The sequence below is a fragment of the Vigna unguiculata genome, chromosome 5 (assembly GCF_004118075.2).
Source record: "Vigna unguiculata cultivar IT97K-499-35 chromosome 5, ASM411807v1, whole genome shotgun sequence".
Taxonomy (NCBI): domain Eukaryota; kingdom Viridiplantae; phylum Streptophyta; class Magnoliopsida; order Fabales; family Fabaceae; genus Vigna; species Vigna unguiculata.
The window spans coordinates 47,965,101-47,985,795 of NC_040283.1; the positions used below are offsets into that span (position 1 = coordinate 47,965,101).

The 20,695-nt window shown below is 29.1% G+C and overlaps 4 protein-coding genes across 4 annotated transcripts; 1 reads left to right on the forward strand and 3 right to left on the reverse strand.

Moving 5' to 3' along the window:
• The first annotated feature begins 540 nt into the window (after positions 1-540).
• Positions 541-1,954, forward strand: LOC114184061 (DCC family protein At1g52590, chloroplastic). Its single transcript, XM_028071299.1, has 5 exons — positions 541-813; positions 922-979; positions 1,153-1,260; positions 1,426-1,518; positions 1,622-1,954. The coding sequence occupies exons 1-5, from the start codon at positions 627-629 to the stop codon at positions 1,701-1,703; spliced, it is 528 nt and encodes a 175-aa protein (XP_027927100.1). The 5' UTR covers positions 541-626; the 3' UTR covers positions 1,704-1,954.
• A 30-nt stretch (positions 1,955-1,984) lies between these two features.
• Positions 1,985-4,373, reverse strand: LOC114184060 (RHOMBOID-like protein 5). The gene is made up of 5 exons (XM_028071298.1): positions 3,718-4,373; positions 3,275-3,438; positions 3,009-3,184; positions 2,637-2,893; positions 1,985-2,506 (listed from the first exon to the last, which is right to left on the reverse strand). The coding sequence occupies exons 1-5, from the start codon at positions 3,990-3,992 to the stop codon at positions 2,428-2,430; spliced, it is 951 nt and encodes a 316-aa protein (XP_027927099.1). The 5' UTR covers positions 3,993-4,373; the 3' UTR covers positions 1,985-2,427.
• Positions 4,374-4,524: 151 nt separating this feature from the next.
• Positions 4,525-8,559, reverse strand: LOC114185746 (probable polygalacturonase At3g15720). Its single transcript, XM_028073640.1, has 10 exons — positions 8,483-8,559; positions 8,211-8,333; positions 7,929-8,066; positions 7,227-7,397; positions 7,088-7,111; positions 5,764-5,971; positions 5,593-5,674; positions 5,229-5,337; positions 4,944-5,060; positions 4,525-4,848 (listed from the first exon to the last, which is right to left on the reverse strand). Exons 1-10 carry the CDS (start codon positions 8,483-8,485, stop codon positions 4,618-4,620), a joined length of 1,206 nt encoding a protein of 401 aa, XP_027929441.1. The 5' UTR covers positions 8,486-8,559; the 3' UTR covers positions 4,525-4,617.
• A 5,189-nt stretch (positions 8,560-13,748) lies between these two features.
• LOC114183445 (embryo-specific protein ATS3B-like) lies at positions 13,749-14,921 on the reverse strand. Its single transcript, XM_028070466.1, has 3 exons — positions 14,652-14,921; positions 14,322-14,432; positions 13,749-14,211 (listed from the first exon to the last, which is right to left on the reverse strand). Exons 1-3 carry the CDS (start codon positions 14,790-14,792, stop codon positions 13,942-13,944), a joined length of 522 nt encoding a protein of 173 aa, XP_027926267.1. The 5' UTR covers positions 14,793-14,921; the 3' UTR covers positions 13,749-13,941.
• Positions 14,922-20,695: the final 5,774 nt, after the last annotated feature.

Below are 20,695 nucleotides of genomic sequence, written 5' to 3' on the forward strand. Positions count from 1 at the left end.
AATTTATTTATTTAATTAAACATGTAATAAATAAATCAAACCCAAATAGTTTTCAAAATAACTAAAACCATTTATATATTCCTAATAAAATCCAGTATAATTAGTGCCATGATAATATGTGGCTCTCCCGTTGTACGATCTTCTGTTGTTGTGTGTAGCACTCACGTACAATCAAATTACACTGTCGTGTCACCTTCTATAATCAAAGATTTGCCATACAAAACAGAGTAACTTACCTCTGCTACAAATTTCTTAAACCAAAGTTTCATGTCCAAGAGTTTTCAGACTCATTACAAAAAATTAAATTTAAATAAATAGTTTTTTATTACAAAACATTTCACATAATATAATTTTTTACAAGAGAGATTACCTCTATAAAGTTTGACATTTCTCAATATTTTTAAGAAAAGAACCCTACTTTTCTTTTCTTGAACTCTGAAACACTTCTTCCTACCCAAGCTGCATTAACATTTTAAATATTACATATTCACTTGTAATATAACAATTAATCTCTCAAAAAATCACTTAAAAATGACCCTTTCTTAAAACCCAGTTAAATTAAAATGGCAAGAATATGCTTTTCTTGAGTTTATCTCGTTTTTCTTTTTGCTGTGTCTCCGAGTTCAATGGCTCTTCAACTTCCAACACTTTCTGGTTGTGCCATGCGCTTCAACTCAAGCTTGTGCTCGATGCCTCGTCGAAAATTTAGCACCTTTGCCACTCTGTCACAACCGCGAAGCGACACAACCAACTGGGTTGAAGCAACTTCCAGTTTCTTCGACCAAGACAAACGACCCATCATGTTGTTTGATGGTAATTAACCCTCTTGCATCTTTTTCTTCGTGCTACCTTTAACAAGCAAGTGATTATTTTCTTCAATGCTAATGTTGGGTGAAATCAAAATTCTTTCTTGTGATACAGGAGTATGCAACTTGTGCAACGGGGGTGTGAAGTTCGTTCGTGATAACGATCGGAATAAGTATATGATCTATTGTTTCCTTTTTCTTGTGATAATTCCTCCCTTTGATTACTCTCACATTAAAATTTGATCTTCCATATATTGAAGTTGTTTCTTACCTTGGTTAAGACTTCAGAGGGAAAAAGAACTTGATCAGTTATTTCGTTTATTTACGCTTTTTTGATGATTTTTAGGACAATTAGGTATGAAGCTCTTCAGAGTGAAGCAGGTAAAATGTTGCTTAGGAGATCAGGAAGAGCTCCTGATGACATCTCAAGTGTTGTACTGGTTGAAAATGACAGGTACGCGTATTGAAGGTTCATAAACATTTGTACAAATTTCTGTTAAATTTTCCATTATTTTCTCAACTGAATTAATGTAGTTCTGGGGGGAAAAGAAATTCATGATTGTAAATTACAAGAAAGAAGAGTTCACAGTGACACAAATGACTTTCTGGTTGATTCTAGATCCTACATAAAGTCTGAAGCAGTACTGAAGATAATGGAATACATAGACTTGCCATTTCCACAAATAGCAATTCTTCTTCAATTTGTTCCTCTGTAAGTAGTATTTTATTTTTCCCTCTTGCTTTGTGGGTTTTCTGGTGTTCTTTAATTGCTTAAGTGCAACAGGCTTGATGATATATGTAATACATGACTGCAGGTTTATCAGAGATTTTGTTTATGACAATGTTGCAAATAACCGTTACACGATTTTTGGTCGTTCTGAATCATGTGAAATATAGCATCATCCTGGTTCTTTATAGTAACGTGCTAAGTTCAAAAAGTGTGGTTCTTTATTGTTGTAAGACAGATCATGTTGTCTTCAAATCTTTTGAAACTTGTATATGAACTTTACTTATAAATAAATCTTTAACTTGTAAGTGACAGAAGTGTAAAAATGGTGCAGTAAATTTGCTAGTTATGTAACTACCAGAATAGTGTGGCAGTAAGTTTCTGCATTTCTGCTTTAACAAAGAAATAAATTAAATCAAAACCTATTGGATGAGCTATTAGTTCCTCCGAAAAAAAAAATGAAGAACTATATTCATTGTTTTTGGATTCAGTTGTAATGAGATCTACGTACAGCTGATTCTGGAAGTAAAAGACAGAACAATTTTGAATAAGTGATGATGGTAATACACTTGGGAGCACTATTTCACATGGTCAGCATTCAAGAATTTCTTCTATCCATACAAGAAGCCAAGTAGATAAATACATGTATTGTGGATTTTCAAGTACTGGAATTTGGACTTTTCTTCTGAATCTAGCATAAACAATCATGTACCTCGAAAGAAGAAAGAATTTCAAACCAAAATTCTCAGAAGCAGTTGCAAATCATGCAGATGTCTCAAAGCTTTCATTATCTGTTTCTGTAAGACATGTATGCACTGTCGTAAACGCTTCTAAAAGGGAATATTTTCAGTTTGTTCATGCAAACTGAGGAACTGACTCTGCAGTCAGAACCCTTCATCTTGGATAACTCTCTAGGAAGGGAAATCTTTGGTCTGCATTTTCTATGTACAGATTAGCCAGGCCATATGCAAATCTGTCAAATTACACTCATTGAGTCAGAACAAGAAAAGTAAGAACTTTACCTCATTCAATCTTGAATCTTGAACGGAACATAATAACATGCATTGTGAAAGTTTAAAAGCAAGAAAATTTTAACTATTTACCCGAGAAGTAAAATGACCAGTGACACGAACAGGTAGAAATATTGATACCATTTGTACTTTGATTTACGTTTGACATCATATCCTGGAGGTATATATTTGCGATTTACATATCCATATTGAGGGCGCATTAAGAGAACAAAACCGAGGAAATATCCTGACAAAAACCCTCCAACATGAGCTGAATTGTCCACATGAGGTAGAAATCCAACAGCCAAGTTTAGACCAACAATGATCAATAGGCTTGTAAGAGCTGCACACTGAACCAAGCATGGATTAAAATTTGTCCTTTCACATTGTCTTCCAATGAGTTCAAATTCTTTATTGAAATTTTTGGTATTCAACATTAACAATACATCGATGAATTCAAAGTACCTTATTTGCATAGATACTCCAGTTAGTTAGAAGCTCAGAAAGCATGGCACCCAGAAGCCCAAAAAGTGCACCAGATGCACCAACTGATACGGTACTTGACTTGTTCTCTTTCAAATGCAAAATGGAGAGCAAACTTCCGCCAAAACCAGAAAGCGCATATAAGAGTCCAATTCTCACTGCCAAATCCAAGAGATCAGAATTACACTAAAGAAAATCACATTGAATAGGTTCAATTCAATCTGCATAACTTCAGTACTATGCCTTACAAAATCCGAATTCCTTCTCAAGCCTAACCCCTATAAAGAGAAGGCTGAACATATTGGCTAGCAAATGCACGACTCCAGCGTGAAGAAACATGCAGGAAAAGAACCGCCACACTTCTTGTTGGTCCACCACTAGGTCCTCTTCAAGGGCCCCTAACAGCCGCAGCCTGCAGAAAGTTAATGCAAATGAAATGAAAAATCAAACATTGTTTTGTTTCTATTTCTTCAAATATTTCTTCAAATCGACAATGGTAAGAAATAGAACGTAAGATGAAATTGTATCCATTTATATATTATAAATTGGTCTTATCTTTAGTCGACACGAGACTTTCAACATACAAAGTGAAAGAGAAAATCGTTGTTTCATGCAGATTGTTGAATGTTCATCCATGATGATGATGATGAATGCAAAAAAGCTTTTGGAGAGAAAAGAGAAACTTTCTCACGTGCGGATTGCAGGGCCAAGGAGAGGGTTTTCCCTGAAGGGTTGGAAGGAGAATCTGCCGAGATATTCAGAGAAAAGGCAAGACTCGTCGTTCAAGTAGGCAGGGCAATCATTTTCATACATGGTATAGATGAAGATTGCAATGTTGGCCAAGAAAATGAGTGGCACCAACCATGAGAACCACAAACGAGGCTGTGGAATGTAGAAATTAGGCGGTGGAGGTGGGGGATATCGCGCCGCCTCTATGTCGGACAGGTGCGGCGGCTTCTTCCCCATGCGGTTGCGATTGCAGGTTGCAACAACACAGACACCAAAACAAAAACAATCAAATATGTTGTTGTGTTAGCATGCAATTGCAATGTAACAACCAATCTACCCTCCTTTTTTTCCCTTGGCTTGCCTAGTAGTTATATCAGGTAACCATGTTTCCTTCTTATAGAATTCGTTACATTATATCATACCATCCATTACATTATATTATTATATATATACCTTCATCTTTCTTGCTTTTCTTATATTCTCATTTGCATCTCAATATCTATTTCGGTCCAGTCATTAGTTGGTTGCAAAATAAACACAACTCAAATGTAGGACAACATTTGATTGGCGTAATGTCTAATCATACGTATCAGTTGACACGTAGTCATAATATTTTCACACCCTTCAAATCTTATTTATGTTCGAGAAAAATGTGGTTGTCAACGAATATTTGTCACAAAATCATTTGGGATAATACTGTCAAAGTATATATATATATATATATATATATATATATATATATATATATATATATATATATATATGATCGAAAGAAAAACACAGATCTTTTACATGATTATTCGTCTCCATGATCAAAAGAAAAAGAAAATCCAACAGACAACAGATAAATTATTGTGAAAAGCTACTTCAGCAAGCACTTCACGGATGGTTTGGTGTGGGTGGCTGTTCCATGTGCATTATGGCAAAAGGAGAAAACTTTCTGCCCTGGAACTGCAGATGTTATGTAAATATGATCAAGCACAATGTTGGAGCATCCCACGTTTTCATCACAGCTCAAGTTGATTGCTTTGTCCGTCAATGATGTTCCAACGATCCCTTTGTAAGTTATGTCACTTACCTTGATTGATGCAGTCTTTGAAGAGAAATAACAGAAGAAAAATGGTGTTGGTCAATTTTAGTTATGATAAACAGTGAATGAAATTGGTGGGTTATCTACACTTGTGGTACCTTGTTTTTGCAATCCGTTCTATGAGGGCAATAAAACTGGTCAATGATAATTGGGTTATTGGCTCGAACAAACGTAATCTTTTCAAACGAGATCCTCCTAGCAAATCCAGCACCACCCTAATGCAAAATACAAGTCCTATTATATTCAACATGATGACACAGACAAACAGAAACCACCCTAAACATCGGTGTATTTTAAAGACACAGATACACAAAAAAAATTGATCAGAGAATTTAGACTCGGAATGAAAATATAATTAACGTTGTTTTCTGTTTGCCAATTACCTGCCATGTCTTGATTCTTACACCAGTTAATGTTTCAGTCAAAGTACAATTCTCCACATGCACGTCCTCGACAATGTCGGTCTCTCCACGTGTTCCCAATGATCCAATGCTACAAAAATTTTAAAAACCTTATAACTAAAAGTAGGAAAGGAACATGATACACAAAACGCATAATTTATAATTGGATTTGTGGGTCAAAGAATTGCACTTCTGTGTATATAAAAAACTGTGCTTTATTAATGTATAGTTTACAAAAGTTAATGTAAAACAGAGTGTTTCATTAATCTAGACTTGTTTTCATTAAGGGATGATATATGATATAATTGACACAGTAATATATTTGTATAAAGAAATACTAACTAACCTGATACCATGGCCTGGACCACATGTTATACCAAATATTGTGATGTTGGAGGATCCAGCACTAATAGCAATGCAATCATCACCTGTAGTTAAATTATGTCATTATGAGAAGTTCAAAGGTTTTACCAAAATTTTTTGGTGCTACGTTACATGCAGATGTAAAGTTAATTACCTGTTGCTATAAAAGAATTAAGTACTTTAATGTGTTTAGAGCCAGAAATATCAATGCCATCGGTATTAGGGCTATTTCCAGGAGCAACTAAATGCAGGAAAGAGAGGGTGCCTTTCTGGCAGCTTGTTAGAGTCATGTGGCTTCTTGCAGGATTAATGCTTGTATAACCTTTCAGTTGAAGGCGATTGCATCTATTGAATGTAACTGCCTATGAATTCACAAAAGATGTGTTATGTAAGAGATCAGAACACTTCTTCCAATCCATCAGATAAAGCTAACGAGTTTATGCATTTTTCTACTTATATATTAGTCATCTTACTCATTTTTAATTAGGACAATGATATTTTGACTACAAAATTTTGACAACTTTTTCTTACAATATGAGGTGACATCTTTTAAGTGGTTTTGAAATATTAAGAATGAGAAAATAAAAAAATGGAAAACCACTTAGAAAATAACACCTAAAATTGTAAGAAAAAATTGTGAAAATTTAGTGATAAAAAATCATTTTCCTTTTAATTAACGTGAAATTTGAAATCATCTTGAATTCTTAACACCTTTTTCAAGTATAAGTAAAGTGATCCTAACTTGAAGGAAATGAAAGTTGTCACACTTTTTCATACTGATAATGCGAGGTAAACCTTTATGCAGAAAACAATAAAAGGTCCAAAACTTAAATTTTGTATAAGCTTCGGCAATATTATCGATTATGTCTGACAAATTGAAACATATCAGACTTATGAATTTTAATTTTTAATTTGTTCATGAGTGTCATCCTTGTCTTAATTTTTAACGAAAAACCATGAAGAAATATTTTACCTCCTTAATTATATTAATTTGTTTTTTCCGAGAACAAAAAAGACAGATTTTACTTTAAGGGTTAAATATGTTTTTGGTCCTTCAAGTTTCAATAAATTTTGGAATTAGTTCATCTTCAAAACTTTTGACCAATTTAGTCCTTCATCTATAAAAATGCGTGAATTTAGTTCTTGTAACCAAATTTTGTTAAGTTGATCAGACGTTTCGAGTGCATTTTACGATAATATTTGAATTGTTTTCACTGTTTGGCACATTTTCGCTTCAATGTTAACTCAAATATTATTATAAATGTGTTTAAAATATCAAATAAACTTAACAAAAATTGGTAAGAAGGACTAAATCTACGTATTTTTAAAGATGAAGAACTAATTTCAAAATTCACTGAAATTTGAAGGATCAAAAACATATTTAACCCCATCTTTCACTCTGTAATGAATAAGTGCTGGGATCATTATTTAGATAATGAGTAGCAAAAAGAAAGTATGAAGAGCTTTTTTTTACTCACTGTTGGTGGACGGCACGTTCTCCCCTGAAACAGAAAATTTGGGCTATATTGTTAAATAATAGAATGAGGAATTAACAAGTCAAAAACAATGGAGAAAGCAAGAACAAAAGAGAAAGAACACTGCAAAATATTTACTTACAGGTTGTGGATTTCCTAAGCAAGGTTGTTGCCACCAGATAGAGCCTCGACCATCAATGGACCCTTTTCCACTGATAATTAAACCATCGATGAAAGAGAAGCCAAGCCATGTATTCGTGTGGAATCCAGAATATTCCGGTTTTGTTTTTGGTGCAACAATGTTCCCTGAAAGCTGAGATCCCACAAACACTTCAACTTTTACCAAGATATATGACTCAATTTAGGATCTTCTGCTTTGTACATTTTCCTTTGGCTTAAACTATGCATACTTATACCGTGTATACAATATTCTACGTACACCGTCAAAACTTCTTTACTGATTAGAAATGAATTTTAAGTCTAACTCAATTTTACAAAATCAATTTGTAAGGTCCACAAAATCAGTTTGTAAGGTGAGGATTGCACCTACTTATATATTATGAATTGGCCTTATCTCTAGTCGACGTGGAATTTCTAACACTACCACAAAGTTGATGACTCATAGATATCTGTCTTTGAGTGCATTTTGCATAAAAGTTGAAATACGCTCAAAATATATATATCTCGACGTAAGAGAAATGTGTTAGAAGTTTCTCAACGACTAAGATAAGACTAATTTACACTATACAAGTAGATGCAAACTCCACTTTACAAGTCGATTTTATAAGATTAAATTAGGTTTAAAATCCATTTCTTAACGTGTTGGATTACTAAGAAAAATTACCTGAATGTAGGTGTAATTTGATTTGCATGGACCAGTGAAGGTAGTAGGCTTCAGCATGAATGTCCGTTTTGCTGGTATGATGAGTTGAGATATGTGTGACTTGCTCTGGCAAACGTCTTTCCATGCCTTCAGAAAGGCCTGTTGAAAGTATATATTGAAGATTGTGTAAAAGGTATATGGCATAGGCTTCAAGAACATAATTTGGAATAGGTTTAAAATGGAAGAAATTATTAAAACAATCTGTGAAAACTAGAATGATGAGAGTTCATGATTATGATTTACCGGAGAATCGTTGGTTTGTCCATCTCCCACTGCTCCATATTTCAAAACATTGAAAGTAGTTGTTGTGCTGCTGAATCCGGGTGCAAGAACACTCAGAATGATCAACACTGTGAACAAAAACTCCTGCATGAAATTAACATTTTCCATGACATAAGACTTTGTTAATGGTGAAAAAACTGTAAGAACTTCATATATACAAACCAAACATCATCAGCAAAGTCACTACAACATAAACAAAGTTAACTAGAATGTGACCACTGTCAGATTCTGACCATGTTATATCCAAATCTGCTTGCTCTTGAAGATTCAGAGACTGATATATGACATGTACGTACCCAATTTCTTCTTCTATATATAAGGAAGAAGTGAACTTTCATTAAGTGGTAGTCCGATACCAGGTGGAACAATAGACCTAACAAATAACAAATTTGGTTAAAATAGATTTCAACACTCCAACATATAACTCTGATACCATATTATAAAATCGACTTATAAAATGAGAATTATACAGGTTATGTACTTTAAATTGGTCTTATAAAAACTTCCAATAAAGTTAAATTGGCTTAATTTTAGTCATAAAGTTATGTTGGGTTTTACTGATATTGCATTAATTGCATTAATTGAGACAAATAATGGCGTTGAAGAAAATTAAACTGCACACAATCTATTTGGAAAACACATGGCTTGTGAAGACTAAGACATTGTTTTCACAGTAAGCACATGAAGCAGATGCATCTTTCTACGCTTTCTTCTGAACGAACGGTATGCTCCTTCATTCACACTCAATAGTAAACTAAGGTAAATACGTCAAAAGATTGCTAACTTTTGGTTGAAAAAAAACCTTCTACTTTGATTTCAAATCACGTTGTTGTTGTAATGTATGGAAATATTCTTCTAAATATTTATTTAAATTAAATATAATCACGGAACAATTTCTTTTACACTATTAAAATATAATTCAAGAATGTTACGTAAAATCTACTGACCTAACATAAAATACTACAAATAATATTAAACATATTTAATTATACTGTCTAGATTATCTTGTTTATGCATTCTAAAGAAAATAAATGTGATGGACTCTTTGAACAAAGATGGAAAACTAAATCAGTCTAGTAAAAGATTAAATAGTTGAAGGAAATGCATTCGTCTGTAAAAGATTTTTAATCTTTGTGAGTACTAATATTGTATTTGCTTTCTTCTAAACGAAGATTAGTCAATGAAATTTTCATGATTTTCTTTTTTGTTATTTATAAAATAATATGAAAGATATAACGTAACAAAGAATGCTCCCCGGGTTGAAGATGCCCAAATCCATGCTCATTTTAGTTTTGGGTGGAACAATTTGCGATTTGACTTCAATCCAATGATTTAATTTGCACATGGTCACCATGAATAGTATATATTAGGTTATTAAGTTCATTTAGTCTCGTCGTGTTTACTTGGATGATTCGTGAAGATGCGTTAATTTGGTAAAAGACATTTCTATTGTATTTTAAAATAAAATTTAAGGACATTAACGGCATGTAATGTGTTAATCTCTGATTTAAAAAAAAAAAACAAATATGATTATCATGATTATCACGTGCATTGTCTTGATTTTAATTTATTTTTGACTTATGTCTCTTTGAATTAATTTAGTGTCTATATATATCTTTTTGACTCAAATTAGTCTTCATAAAAGTATCTTTGATTAATTATTTCTTTAATTAATTCAATTTAATTTAATTTTCAAAAATCAAACATTAATTACCTCTTTAACATATGATATATTAATTGATAAAATTTATTTTACCATTTAATATTAATTGTTGAATTATTAATTATTATTTAATACATCAATTTAAAATTATTAATATCATACTTGTAGTTATAAAATTAAATTTTGTGATTTATTTTTTCTTTAATTAATTAAATTTAATTATATTTTTCAATAGTCAAACATTAATTACCTTGTTAACATATAATATATTAGTTGATAAAATTTAATTCACCATTTAATATTAATTGTTGAATTACTAATTATTATTTAATACATCAATTTAAAATTATTAATATCATACATATTTGTAAATTATTATTTAATACATCAATCTAAAATTATTAATACCATACATATTTGTAGTTATACAAATTAAAATTTGTGATTAATTTATTCTTTAATTAATTAAATTTAATTACATTTTTCAAAAGCCAAACATTAATTACCTTTTCAATATATCATATATTAATTGATAAATTTTGATTCATTATTTAATTAAAAAAATTAATCATAAAATTTATATATATAGTATAACATTTATATAAATAATAGATTAATAGATTTGGTCTCAAATCTAAGAGAAATAATATTGCTCTATTTTGAAAAAAACAATTGGACTAGATTGAATAAATAATACTTATGTATGGACTAAATTGAAACAAATAAACATATTTAGGTACCAAATTGAAATAAAGGCAATAACACTTGACCATTATACTAACACCTGGCATTGTTTACCGTGTGCCACTGACAATGTCACATATCACATCAGGATTTGATACGTGACAAAAATAATAAAAGAAATTAAAAAAGTAAAAAAGAAACAGAAATAAAAAAAACACATATTAACATGTGGGGCACCATTAACGCCCTTAAATATATTTTTTTAAAATGACCTAATTGACACACTCTTTAAAAATTGGAACCTAATTGAAATGTCTTTAACAGCAAGACAAAATTGACACATTATTACCGATGTAAGTATCATCCAACTAATTAAATATATATTAATTACTTTTCTATTATTTTTTTTAAGAAAAAGAAATATACTAAAAAATGTTATATATGCTTTCTTCAAAATAACTTATCCTTTTGATTTAATTATTTCTTATTAAGAAGTAGAAGTAGATTTATTATCATACGAAGATACTCATCTCATACGATACGAAAAACTAGATATTAATTTGATAGCAGTGTAGTGATTTTATAATAAAAATAGACAAAATGGAAATAACATCTAGGAAAATGAAATGAATAGTGAAAATCAATATGTAACAAATGCTTGCCAAGTGTTAGTAAAACCCTAAAGTCTGGCTGCATGAAGAGAGATAACTAACTATTTAATAAATTATTTTCCTTCGATCTCTTCTCTCAATTTTAACACTAAAATAACTATTACAACACAATTTTATTTTATAAAAAACTATAATAATATCAGACATATAGTATAATTAATTAAATTATTAATATAAAATATAATAAAATCAACAAATGTCTTTTTTAATCAAAATACAACATTTTTTTATGAAAATTTATACAAACAATAACTAAAATACACTATACATAATAATCAAATTTATTACATATTCTTAAACAATTATTTTTTTATAATAAAAATCATTGTAAATTTATTCTTCTGGTGTTTTAAATCATATTTTTCTTAAGTTGTTATAAAACCAAAATTATAAAGTAAATCCAAAATTAAACTACGGGGCAGGCCAATCCGACCCACACCTTACCCGCACCTTACGGACCAAAATGCGGGGAGGACCAAAACAGGTTGGGCTGACCCGTTTTGTTATCCCTGATACCAACTCCTTTTTATATATCTCTTCAACCTCTTGTCTAGATTTCTAAGTAACTTATTTTTATTTCAAATAATTTTTTTGTGCTTCTTTTATTTTAAAGCTCCCTTTCAAAATGTTCTCTTGTTATTATACCTTTCTCAAACTCCCTCTTTTTAATAAGAAAATTACAATTTTATTTTCTTAATTATCATTATTCATTTTCATTTTCATTGACGAATAATTATGTTAATTTTGATTTAAATTGTTTTTAATTGACATTCCTACCTTAAAACTGCCAACTTACCATCTTTACTCCTTCTCTAAAAATATCTATATGTTTAATCTATAATTAAGTTTTTAATTGACACAATGATAAAAAATCTTTAACAATAAAGTTAATTAAAAGACATGTCATGTTTCAAAGTACAAATTGTTGCACCTACAACACATGCTAGAGACACGTAACATGGACAACTACCATATCTAAAGCCCCAAAGAAGAATGACATTTAATGTTATATATATAGCATTAAATTCATTGCGATAATCATCTTGGACAAACTATGACTCTAAAAAAGAAGATAGTTGTAGAAAAAAAAAATCTAACAAATTGAGGTGTTAGTAATTTTGGAAATCACTCAATGCTTAAAGAAGTTGAAGAGGAAACAATGTTTCCTTTTAAAAGTCTTAATATTTCTTCAAAAACAAAGCAAGAGAATCGAATTTACATAAGAAGAACAAAACATATTAAAGTTTCATGTATTTTCTTCTTCAGAAAAATCAGTTCTTCTATATATATCCTTTTTCATATTCTCGAGAGTGTTGATTAGACTAAAAGAAAGCTGACGGTAGATCGTGAATCTTAACTTATAATTTTTGTGTTTATTGTTCTTAATGAGTATTATTAAAGTTCCAATATTAATCAATCTGAAAAAGAAAAAAAAATAGAATGTTATTGTAAAAATGAAAATTTGATTTGAGTGTATTCACCACAATTTTATGATTTTTTTTTAGGTGTAAGGAACTTGGGTAATTAGTATTTTCAGAGGACAGATTTTAAAAAATATAGTATCTTGATTAGCTAATCTTGAATCTGATTATTTAAAAGAAAAGTTCAAACGCTCTATTTGTATTGAGAAAAGTTTCATTTGAAAATGGCATTAAAAAACATAATTAAACTCCTGTTGTGTTTTATTCTATTTTGTAGTTTACTTTTTTAGAAGACTTTCTATATACTTACCCACCCTAGTATTTGTCTTTAGTTTAGGCTTGAGAACAATTATTTTTTAGGAAGCAATAATAATATAATATAGATATGGATTGCCACTGTGGAAGAAAAACTCATCCACACCAAATTGCTATAAAAACAGCCTTCAACACATAGAAACATGGAAGACAGAAAAAATCTCATAATCAAGTTGGGGAACAAGCGTTCTAATCAAGTAATGGTTACTTTCTCTAAAACCAAAATCAAGTATTGGTTACCCTAAAATAAGATAAATAATTACAACATATCCTTCTCTTTACCCTTTAGCAGGTAAGCAAGCCATTGCTACAAAAGTCACACATCCATTTTCAGTATACAAAGCTGAAACAAAGTGTCAATTGAACTAAGCTATACAAGAATACATAGCTCAAACAAGAGTCCAAATTTTTACCGGATTTCATAGTGTTGTTTCCTGTTGAACACCAACAACACAACGATGTTTGATACTTTAAAAACCATTTTAATATATTTTAAAATACCAAAATTAATGTCTATGAGTATATTCTATATTCTGAAGGCACAACATAGAAACAACACATGAACTCCTGAAACGTGTCAATTGAAGGCTGCATGGTAACACAGATAGAATCTGTCATCACTACTTTATATCAGCAGGATCATATGCAGTTAACAATTCCACAGTATTTTGCACATTGAGGCACTATGTCAAACATGTGGTGGACAGGTCCCAGAAAATCAAACATCTACCAAAAGAACAAACCATTGATCCATGCAAAAACCAAAAAGTCTATGGAATTTAAATACCAGATGGTAATAACCAGAAAAGTGCAAGTTCATACATGAAACACACTCCAAAAGGGTGAACAGAAAGTCCACTATACTGAACCCAGAAGAACACCAGGGTTCATGGACCTCTAATTATTTCATAGTGATGAAAAAGTAACACTACAGTTCACTATTCTGCTGCAGTAGAAGGCAAATAACCGCGACAGTTGTCAAAGCCATACCAAATACCATTAGGTATGTAAGTATTGTAGTAAAACGTAACAGGTTTGTAGCCATAGCTGTTCACGGTCACTTTCTCTGGAATCCAACCATCGTATCCATTCCTGTATAGATACAGATAGCATGTTTGATACGTACACGGGCCGTGTATCTGAAATGTATCCGTAGAGCACCGCTCGAATGTTCCTGAACGAGGATCATCTAACCTCGGCACATAAACCTGATTCATTCATTGATTAACACTAATCAGCACCAAATTAACCCCCAATTTACTTCATTTCATGTAGTAAGCATTCAAATTTCAAGAGAAATTCATGACAAAGAACGAACCTGATAGCCATAAGCATCACCAAATGCAAGACTAATCTGATCTCTGGTGTAAGAGGGAGAACTGCAACTTGTTTTGATGGTCACCGTGTAGCTACAGGAACTAGCCTGGTTCTGTAAAACGCAGTAAGAAGATCTCAAAAATGCTTCACTTCACAATCGAAATCTAACTACCCTTTCATATTCTCTGTTCTTTCTATGTTCCTTCAGGTCAAACATTGTTTGAACCAAAGTTTACATGTAAAAGTAGATGACTTTGAAGATTTTAGAGTATAGGGTGTTGTTCTATTTTACTTTCTGGAACATTTGTAAAAGTAAAGAAACTTTTTTTACCTGTGACTTGGTTTGGTTGACCTTGAAAGATTCATTCGCTTCAGGTTGAGATTGAGATTGAGATAGAGTGATTAATGGGGTTGCTGCTTGTGAGAAAACAGCGATGATGAGCAGTGTGAGGATGAAAATGAGAGATTTCATGGTACAGTGTTTGAGTTGCAACCTCGTTGTGTTCGAGGGAGAGAACGAGGAACACGCTTAGCCTTGAACAGCTTTTCTTTTATTGTGGCAGATCTCAACTATTATTCGTGCTTTTTAGCTTCTGTGATTTAATTGGATTTTCTACACTATTTATCTTTTAGATTAATTAGTGATTTAATTTTTCTTAGTCTTTATATATTTTTTTATTTAATTAAGTTTTTATCTTTAAGAAAAAAAACTTAATTTGAAGTTAATATCGTAAGCAAAGTGTTATTATTAGTTTGAAACATAAAACCTTTAAATAAAAAATACTCAAATTTTGATAAGTAAGAGACTTATATTTTGACAATTAACGACAAATTATTAATATTTTGTTAATGAAAAAATTGAATACGGAATCTTTAGTATTCTCTTTCAAACCTCATAAATTAATCTTATAACTCTAAAATATTAATTAGAAATTGAAACACATCTCTCTTACTTTTCCTATCAACTTTATTATTAAACTAGTGTAAACACAGGCGCTATCGCGCCTGTGTGTACACATTTTTTTGAATTATATTAATAATTGATGATGTTGTAATGTTATTAAGTTAATAAATAAAATAAAAGTATATTTATAAAAAATAAAATAAAATGTACGGAGAAAATAAGAGAAAAATAACTGTTGATGAATAGTAGGAGAAAAAAAGAAAAAGGAGATAAGTAAATAATTTTATAAAAACTTATACAAATAACCATTAATTTTTAAAAATTTAATAAATAATTAAATTATAAAGGGTAAAGTTGGAATTATGAAATGTGGACACAAAAGAGGGAATCCCCTTTATATATAGTTATAGATTAAATGAATTTTATAACTCCGGCTCGTATGAACTTGCCATTTTCATATTTGATTGGGATAGTTTAGTTCTCGAAATATTAAAAGAGGTAATGGTGGTTCTCGGGAATATTCGAGAGATAATGAAATTGGTTCGTTCTTCTTCTTCTTTCTTTTTAATACATAATTTAAATTTGATATCTGGTTAAAGAGAAATAAATATGCATTACTAAAATTAACCATCTTTTGCATTTATGGTTTTAAATTTGTAATAAGTAACTGTATGTGAATATATAAGATAAACTATTTATAAATTAATTGTAAATTAATTGTACGTGAAATATATTTATTATCTTTTAACTTTTAGAGAAAATTAAAATTAATTTTCTTTGAAAATCTTGAACCAATTTAGTCTTTCAACTTTGCAAATGTATAGATTTAGTTATTTTAACCGTGTTTATTTGACATTTTAAACACATTTCATTATAGTATTTTAGTTTAATTATACCTTTTGACATATTTTTCTTCAATGTTAATTGAGAAACATGTTTGAAACGTCAAATAAACTTAAAAAAATTAGTTTAAATGACTAAATTCACGCATCTCTAAAGATGAAAAATTATATTAATTTAAAATTTTCAAGAAAAGCTAATTTTAATTTCCACTTGAAGAATTAAAAAACATATTTAACCCTTATTTTAATCATTTATATCTTTTTTCCTTTTGTGCGAGTGGAATACTCTCTCCATTTCTATTTATTTGTTTTAAGAACAATTTTTTTATATGTTTTTTTTAAATTTCAATAATGCACTTGTATATTATGCGATCTAATTATATAAAAGTAAGATTTTCTTAGAGATTCAACATTTTATATTTACAAATATTGGAATTAACAGAAAAAATATTTTATTTTTATTAAATACAAATGATTGTAAATGAAATTAATGTAGAGTTGACTAAAAGAATAGTGATATGAAAAAATAAAACATAAAATTCAGACATGGTTAAAAAAAAACTGACATAATTTGTTTGATTTTTGACGAGAGTGTTGTATTTAATTTGGGCCTCGCCGAAAGCATGGACTAAAAAAATAATTTATATTCAGAAGTGAAGAACTCCTCACAATCCACATGTCAGCGTCAAAAAGAAAGTTTAACCTTTTCAAATACCCAATTTACAACCACTCCATTATAAGCATGTTTGGAAGCTCCACAGCATCATAAAATGGAATCGAAGCCTAAATTAAAAAAAAGGTTCATTCAACTGAAACTGCTCAGAACAAATGAAGAATGAACAAAAGGTCCTATACACAATGTAGAATAAATGAAGAACATGTAGAAGGTATAAAATAAATAAAGGGTTAACTATATTTGTAGTTTAGAACACCAGTTAAAATTCGTTTATATTTAAAATTTTAATACTTTTTTATCTTTAAATCTTAAAAAATAAATAAATATAATTTTTTTAATTTAATTATGTTGCTTTTTTTACATGTGAAACATATTTTTCAAACAGAAAAGTTTGTATTAAAATTATGTAAAAAACTTAAATGTTAATATGAAATATAATTAATACGTTAAAAGTTTTAATTTAATTACATTAAAAAAGACTATATTCGTTAACTTTTAACGATTAGAATCAAAATATATTAAAATTTGGAACGAATTTCAATTTTACGTTAAAATTCAAACACTACGAACGTACTTAACCCATGAATAAATAAATATTAAAAGAATGAGAAGGTAGGTACAAATATTGGCACAGAAAAATCCCCTTGCTGGACATCTAGAGGAATACAAAATATTGGTAAATAAATAGTCCTGTTGATGTAATGCACTTAAAGCTCTTGAACAAACTTTTTTTCAGCTCTTGGAGCAATATCAATATATTTGACATTGTTATAAAAACTGATGTTATGAACAGAACCTATTTTTTCATTCAATATTTACACTTTTTTCTTTCTTTTTGGTAAGCCAGACAAAACTTAGATTCCAAGATCTATGCTTACTTGTTCATTTGATTGGTGGTTTTTCTTAATAATTCATTTTCTAAAAGGTAATGTCATATTTCTGAAATCACTCCTGTATCTTTTATATCTCTATTATTAACAAAAGAACAAGTTTCAAACTTAGTTTTGTTTCAAAATGTCTTTATCTCATATAAATCCTTAACAGAAAAACTGATAAGGAAAAAGAGTTACAAAAGCAATATAAATTAAATGATAGTCAGCGCAGCAGTACATTCAGATGACAACAAAAGAATTAGTTTCTACATTACACAGTATTCAAATCACCTTCATCACCTCAAAATAAAAGAACAAAAAGTTATGAACCAAAACACCTCTAGCTAGCACTACAATCTCAGAACAAGTGATTATATCCAATTTATTTCAAGTTTCAACAACAGATATAGCTCTTTTCTATGACATTGTTTCACAGCAAATACAGTTGTTAAAACATCAACAACTGAAATGATTATTCTTTCTCGTTTATTTTATATAGAAGAATGGTTCAATGATATCATGATACACACAAAAAATGAAAAACAATCAGCAATCAGCATGATGAGATAATTAATTTTCTAAAAGAACAGTATTTTTTGATCGTTTAGGACTCTAATAATCTAAACGGATAAAGTTTATGTAACAAGTTTGTACTTCAGTTTATACAATTTACTTCCAATTTTTTCATTAATGGAGAGACGATATTGTAGCAACTCATCTTATCCAATTCGTTTTCATGTTAAAATATATATATATATATATATATATATATATATATATATATATATATATAAAGGTAAATTATTCAAAGCCCATCTCATAGACAATAGCAGAAACCCATGAAAACTACAATCACAGAGTCACTGAGTTCAGATAATAAAAAAATTGAAAACAAGACCATTTGTTTTTCTGTACACGAGTAATCACCCAAACCAAACCAACCCTATACATGTTAGTATGATTGCCAGAAGAGTTTATCAAAATTCATAAACATCAGATCAAATTAGTTATAGGATGTTCAACCTGTGCAATTATGAAAGGAGGATTTTCAACAGCATCAAGATCAAACAAATCGATATTCGAAGAAAACTATGACAGAAAATGGAAATGGGGATTTAAAGAGTAAACGAAACGCACCGTTCGATGAGGATATTGCCCTCGGCGTTCGCAAACAGAACCGCCATTGATCATTCTCTCCTCCTCTTTTCCACACCTAACTCTTCCTCCTCTTTCAAAACTATTACAAACCTTTTCTTTTCTTTTCTTTTCTTTTTTCTAATTAAAGTTTAAGTGCATATTTTTAATTGAATTTAATAAAAACTTTTTATTCTATTAAGTACTAACAAATTTGGATTTTATTTATTAGAACTTGGAGTGTAGTTTACTCTTAATTAACAAAATGATTCTTTACTTTGTTTTTATTTTGTAAATTGTAGTTTATTATTACTTTTTTCTTTAATCATCTTGTTGAATTTGTCTCGCTTATTTTTCTCTAAAAATCAATTATTGAAAAAGGTTATTTACGAATTACAAGATATGGAATAAGAACAGAAAGATAAGTTAGTGATTATAAAATATAACAAATCAAACGATAGAGAAAAATAATAATATTTAATTAAGTTTAAAGTATTTCATAAATTTTGATATATATTTTTTTTTTAATTTTTCTTAATTTTTTTAGTCTATTAATATTTAAAATTTTATGTTTATATTAATTCGGCGACGTAACTTTTATTTTGATAATCATCTTGTTTATTCGTCTTCGTGAATTCGTTTATATAATTGTTGTTAATATAAATTAATGAATAATTTTTATTGTTCTAATTAAAAATATGTTGAATAATGAAATCGTTGTAATATTAAACACCATTTTATATCTTCAACTTTTCTCTTTAATTATTTGAATTAGTGTGTTATAAATAAAATATTTGAAGGAGTTACACATAATTAAATAAGTTAAATGAATTATTAAAGATTTAGTAAATTATTTTAATAACTATAAGTATAAATAAGATAAATATTTTTATCTTCATTATCACACTTTATGCACAGGTACGTTCCTTTATATTAAAACACAATCATTTAATTTTCACACTGATGATAAGACACGTGGGACATTTTCCATTATTGTGTATTTTCCTTAATAATATGTGACTTTATCATTATTTATTAATTATTTCATTTTAACATTTCAAAATTTTTATTTATTTCCAATTATTTTATTAACATTTAGTTTTCTTAAAAATTTTAATTTTAATTATTTATTTCAGCTCAAATTCTTAATAATCTTTTTAAATAATCTTTTTAATATATATATATATATATATATAATTTTATACATTTTTATTTTTAAATTTTATCTAATTTCTTGTATATGGCACGAGATTCTTGTTATTAATGATACACTACTAACTATGATACAATGGTAGATCAAGTATCATATTAAATACGTATCTTTATAAAATATTTTAGAATATTTTATTGATAATTATTAATGAAATATCTAACTCATAGAATAATAATATTTTTATAATGATGATAATTAATAATTTTTTGGATTGACAATTTTAATATGATTTTAATTTAAATTTACACAATAATAATTATATATTTATCATATTTTTAAAAATTATTATATAATTTTTAATATATAATATATCACATATATGTCTTATTATTTTTAAAACAAATATTGACATATCAAGTATTCGATTCAGATATTATGTATAATAAACTAATAACCTTTATTTATCTTATTTATTATTCTTGAGAATTTACACCTAAATTTCTAATACAAATTTAAGAGAAAATTAACACGTTTTAGTCTTTTAGGCAAAATAATTTGTTAATTAAGAATGCATAATGATGAACAATCTTTACAATGAATGGCATGGAGTGCACAACCACTACCACCAACATTTTTTTGGTACATCCACTACCTCCGATATAATCAGTACTCTCTCTGTTTCTTACTAAAGAGAGTTATTGCTTCCACCCATAAATTATCTCAAACAGTTTCCACCTTGTCTTATTCTAAACTAAGATCTTTTCTGTAATAAATATTTTCATTGTTACTTTATT

Excerpts from the sequence above, each read along its gene's own strand:
- LOC114184061 (XM_028071299.1), top strand. The coding sequence starts at position 627 with ATGGCTCTTCAACTTCCAACACTTTCTGGTTGTGCCATGCGCTTCAAC. Across the intron at positions 814-921 it reads ACCCATCATGTTGTTTGATG|GAGTATGCAACTTGTGCAAC; the intron begins GTAATTAACCCT and ends CTTGTGATACAG. Across the intron at positions 1,519-1,621 it reads CTTCTTCAATTTGTTCCTCT|GTTTATCAGAGATTTTGTTT; the intron begins GTAAGTAGTATT and ends ACATGACTGCAG.
- LOC114184060 (XM_028071298.1), bottom strand. The coding sequence starts at position 3,992 with ATGGGGAAGAAGCCGCCGCACCTGTCCGACATAGAGGCGGCGCGATAT. Across the intron at positions 3,185-3,274 it reads TGAGAAGGAATTCGGATTTT|TGAGAATTGGACTCTTATAT; the intron begins GTAAGGCATAGT and ends TGGATTTGGCAG. Across the intron at positions 2,894-3,008 it reads GGAGTATCTATGCAAATAAG|TGTGCAGCTCTTACAAGCCT; the intron begins GTACTTTGAATT and ends TGCTTGGTTCAG.
- LOC114185746 (XM_028073640.1), bottom strand. Across the intron at positions 5,338-5,592 it reads GGTCCAGGCCATGGTATCAG|CATTGGATCATTGGGAACAC; the intron begins GTTAGTTAGTAT and ends AAATTTTTGTAG. Across the intron at positions 5,061-5,228 it reads TAAGAATCAAGACATGGCAG|GGTGGTGCTGGATTTGCTAG; the intron begins GTAATTGGCAAA and ends ATTTTGCATTAG.
- LOC114183445 (XM_028070466.1), bottom strand. The coding sequence starts at position 14,792 with ATGAAATCTCTCATTTTCATCCTCACACTGCTCATCATCGCTGTTTTC. Across the intron at positions 14,433-14,651 it reads TCAACCAAACCAAGTCACAG|AACCAGGCTAGTTCCTGTAG; the intron begins GTAAAAAAAGTT and ends TGCGTTTTACAG. Across the intron at positions 14,212-14,321 it reads GTGATGCTTATGGCTATCAG|GTTTATGTGCCGAGGTTAGA; the intron begins GTTCGTTCTTTG and ends TGAATGAATCAG.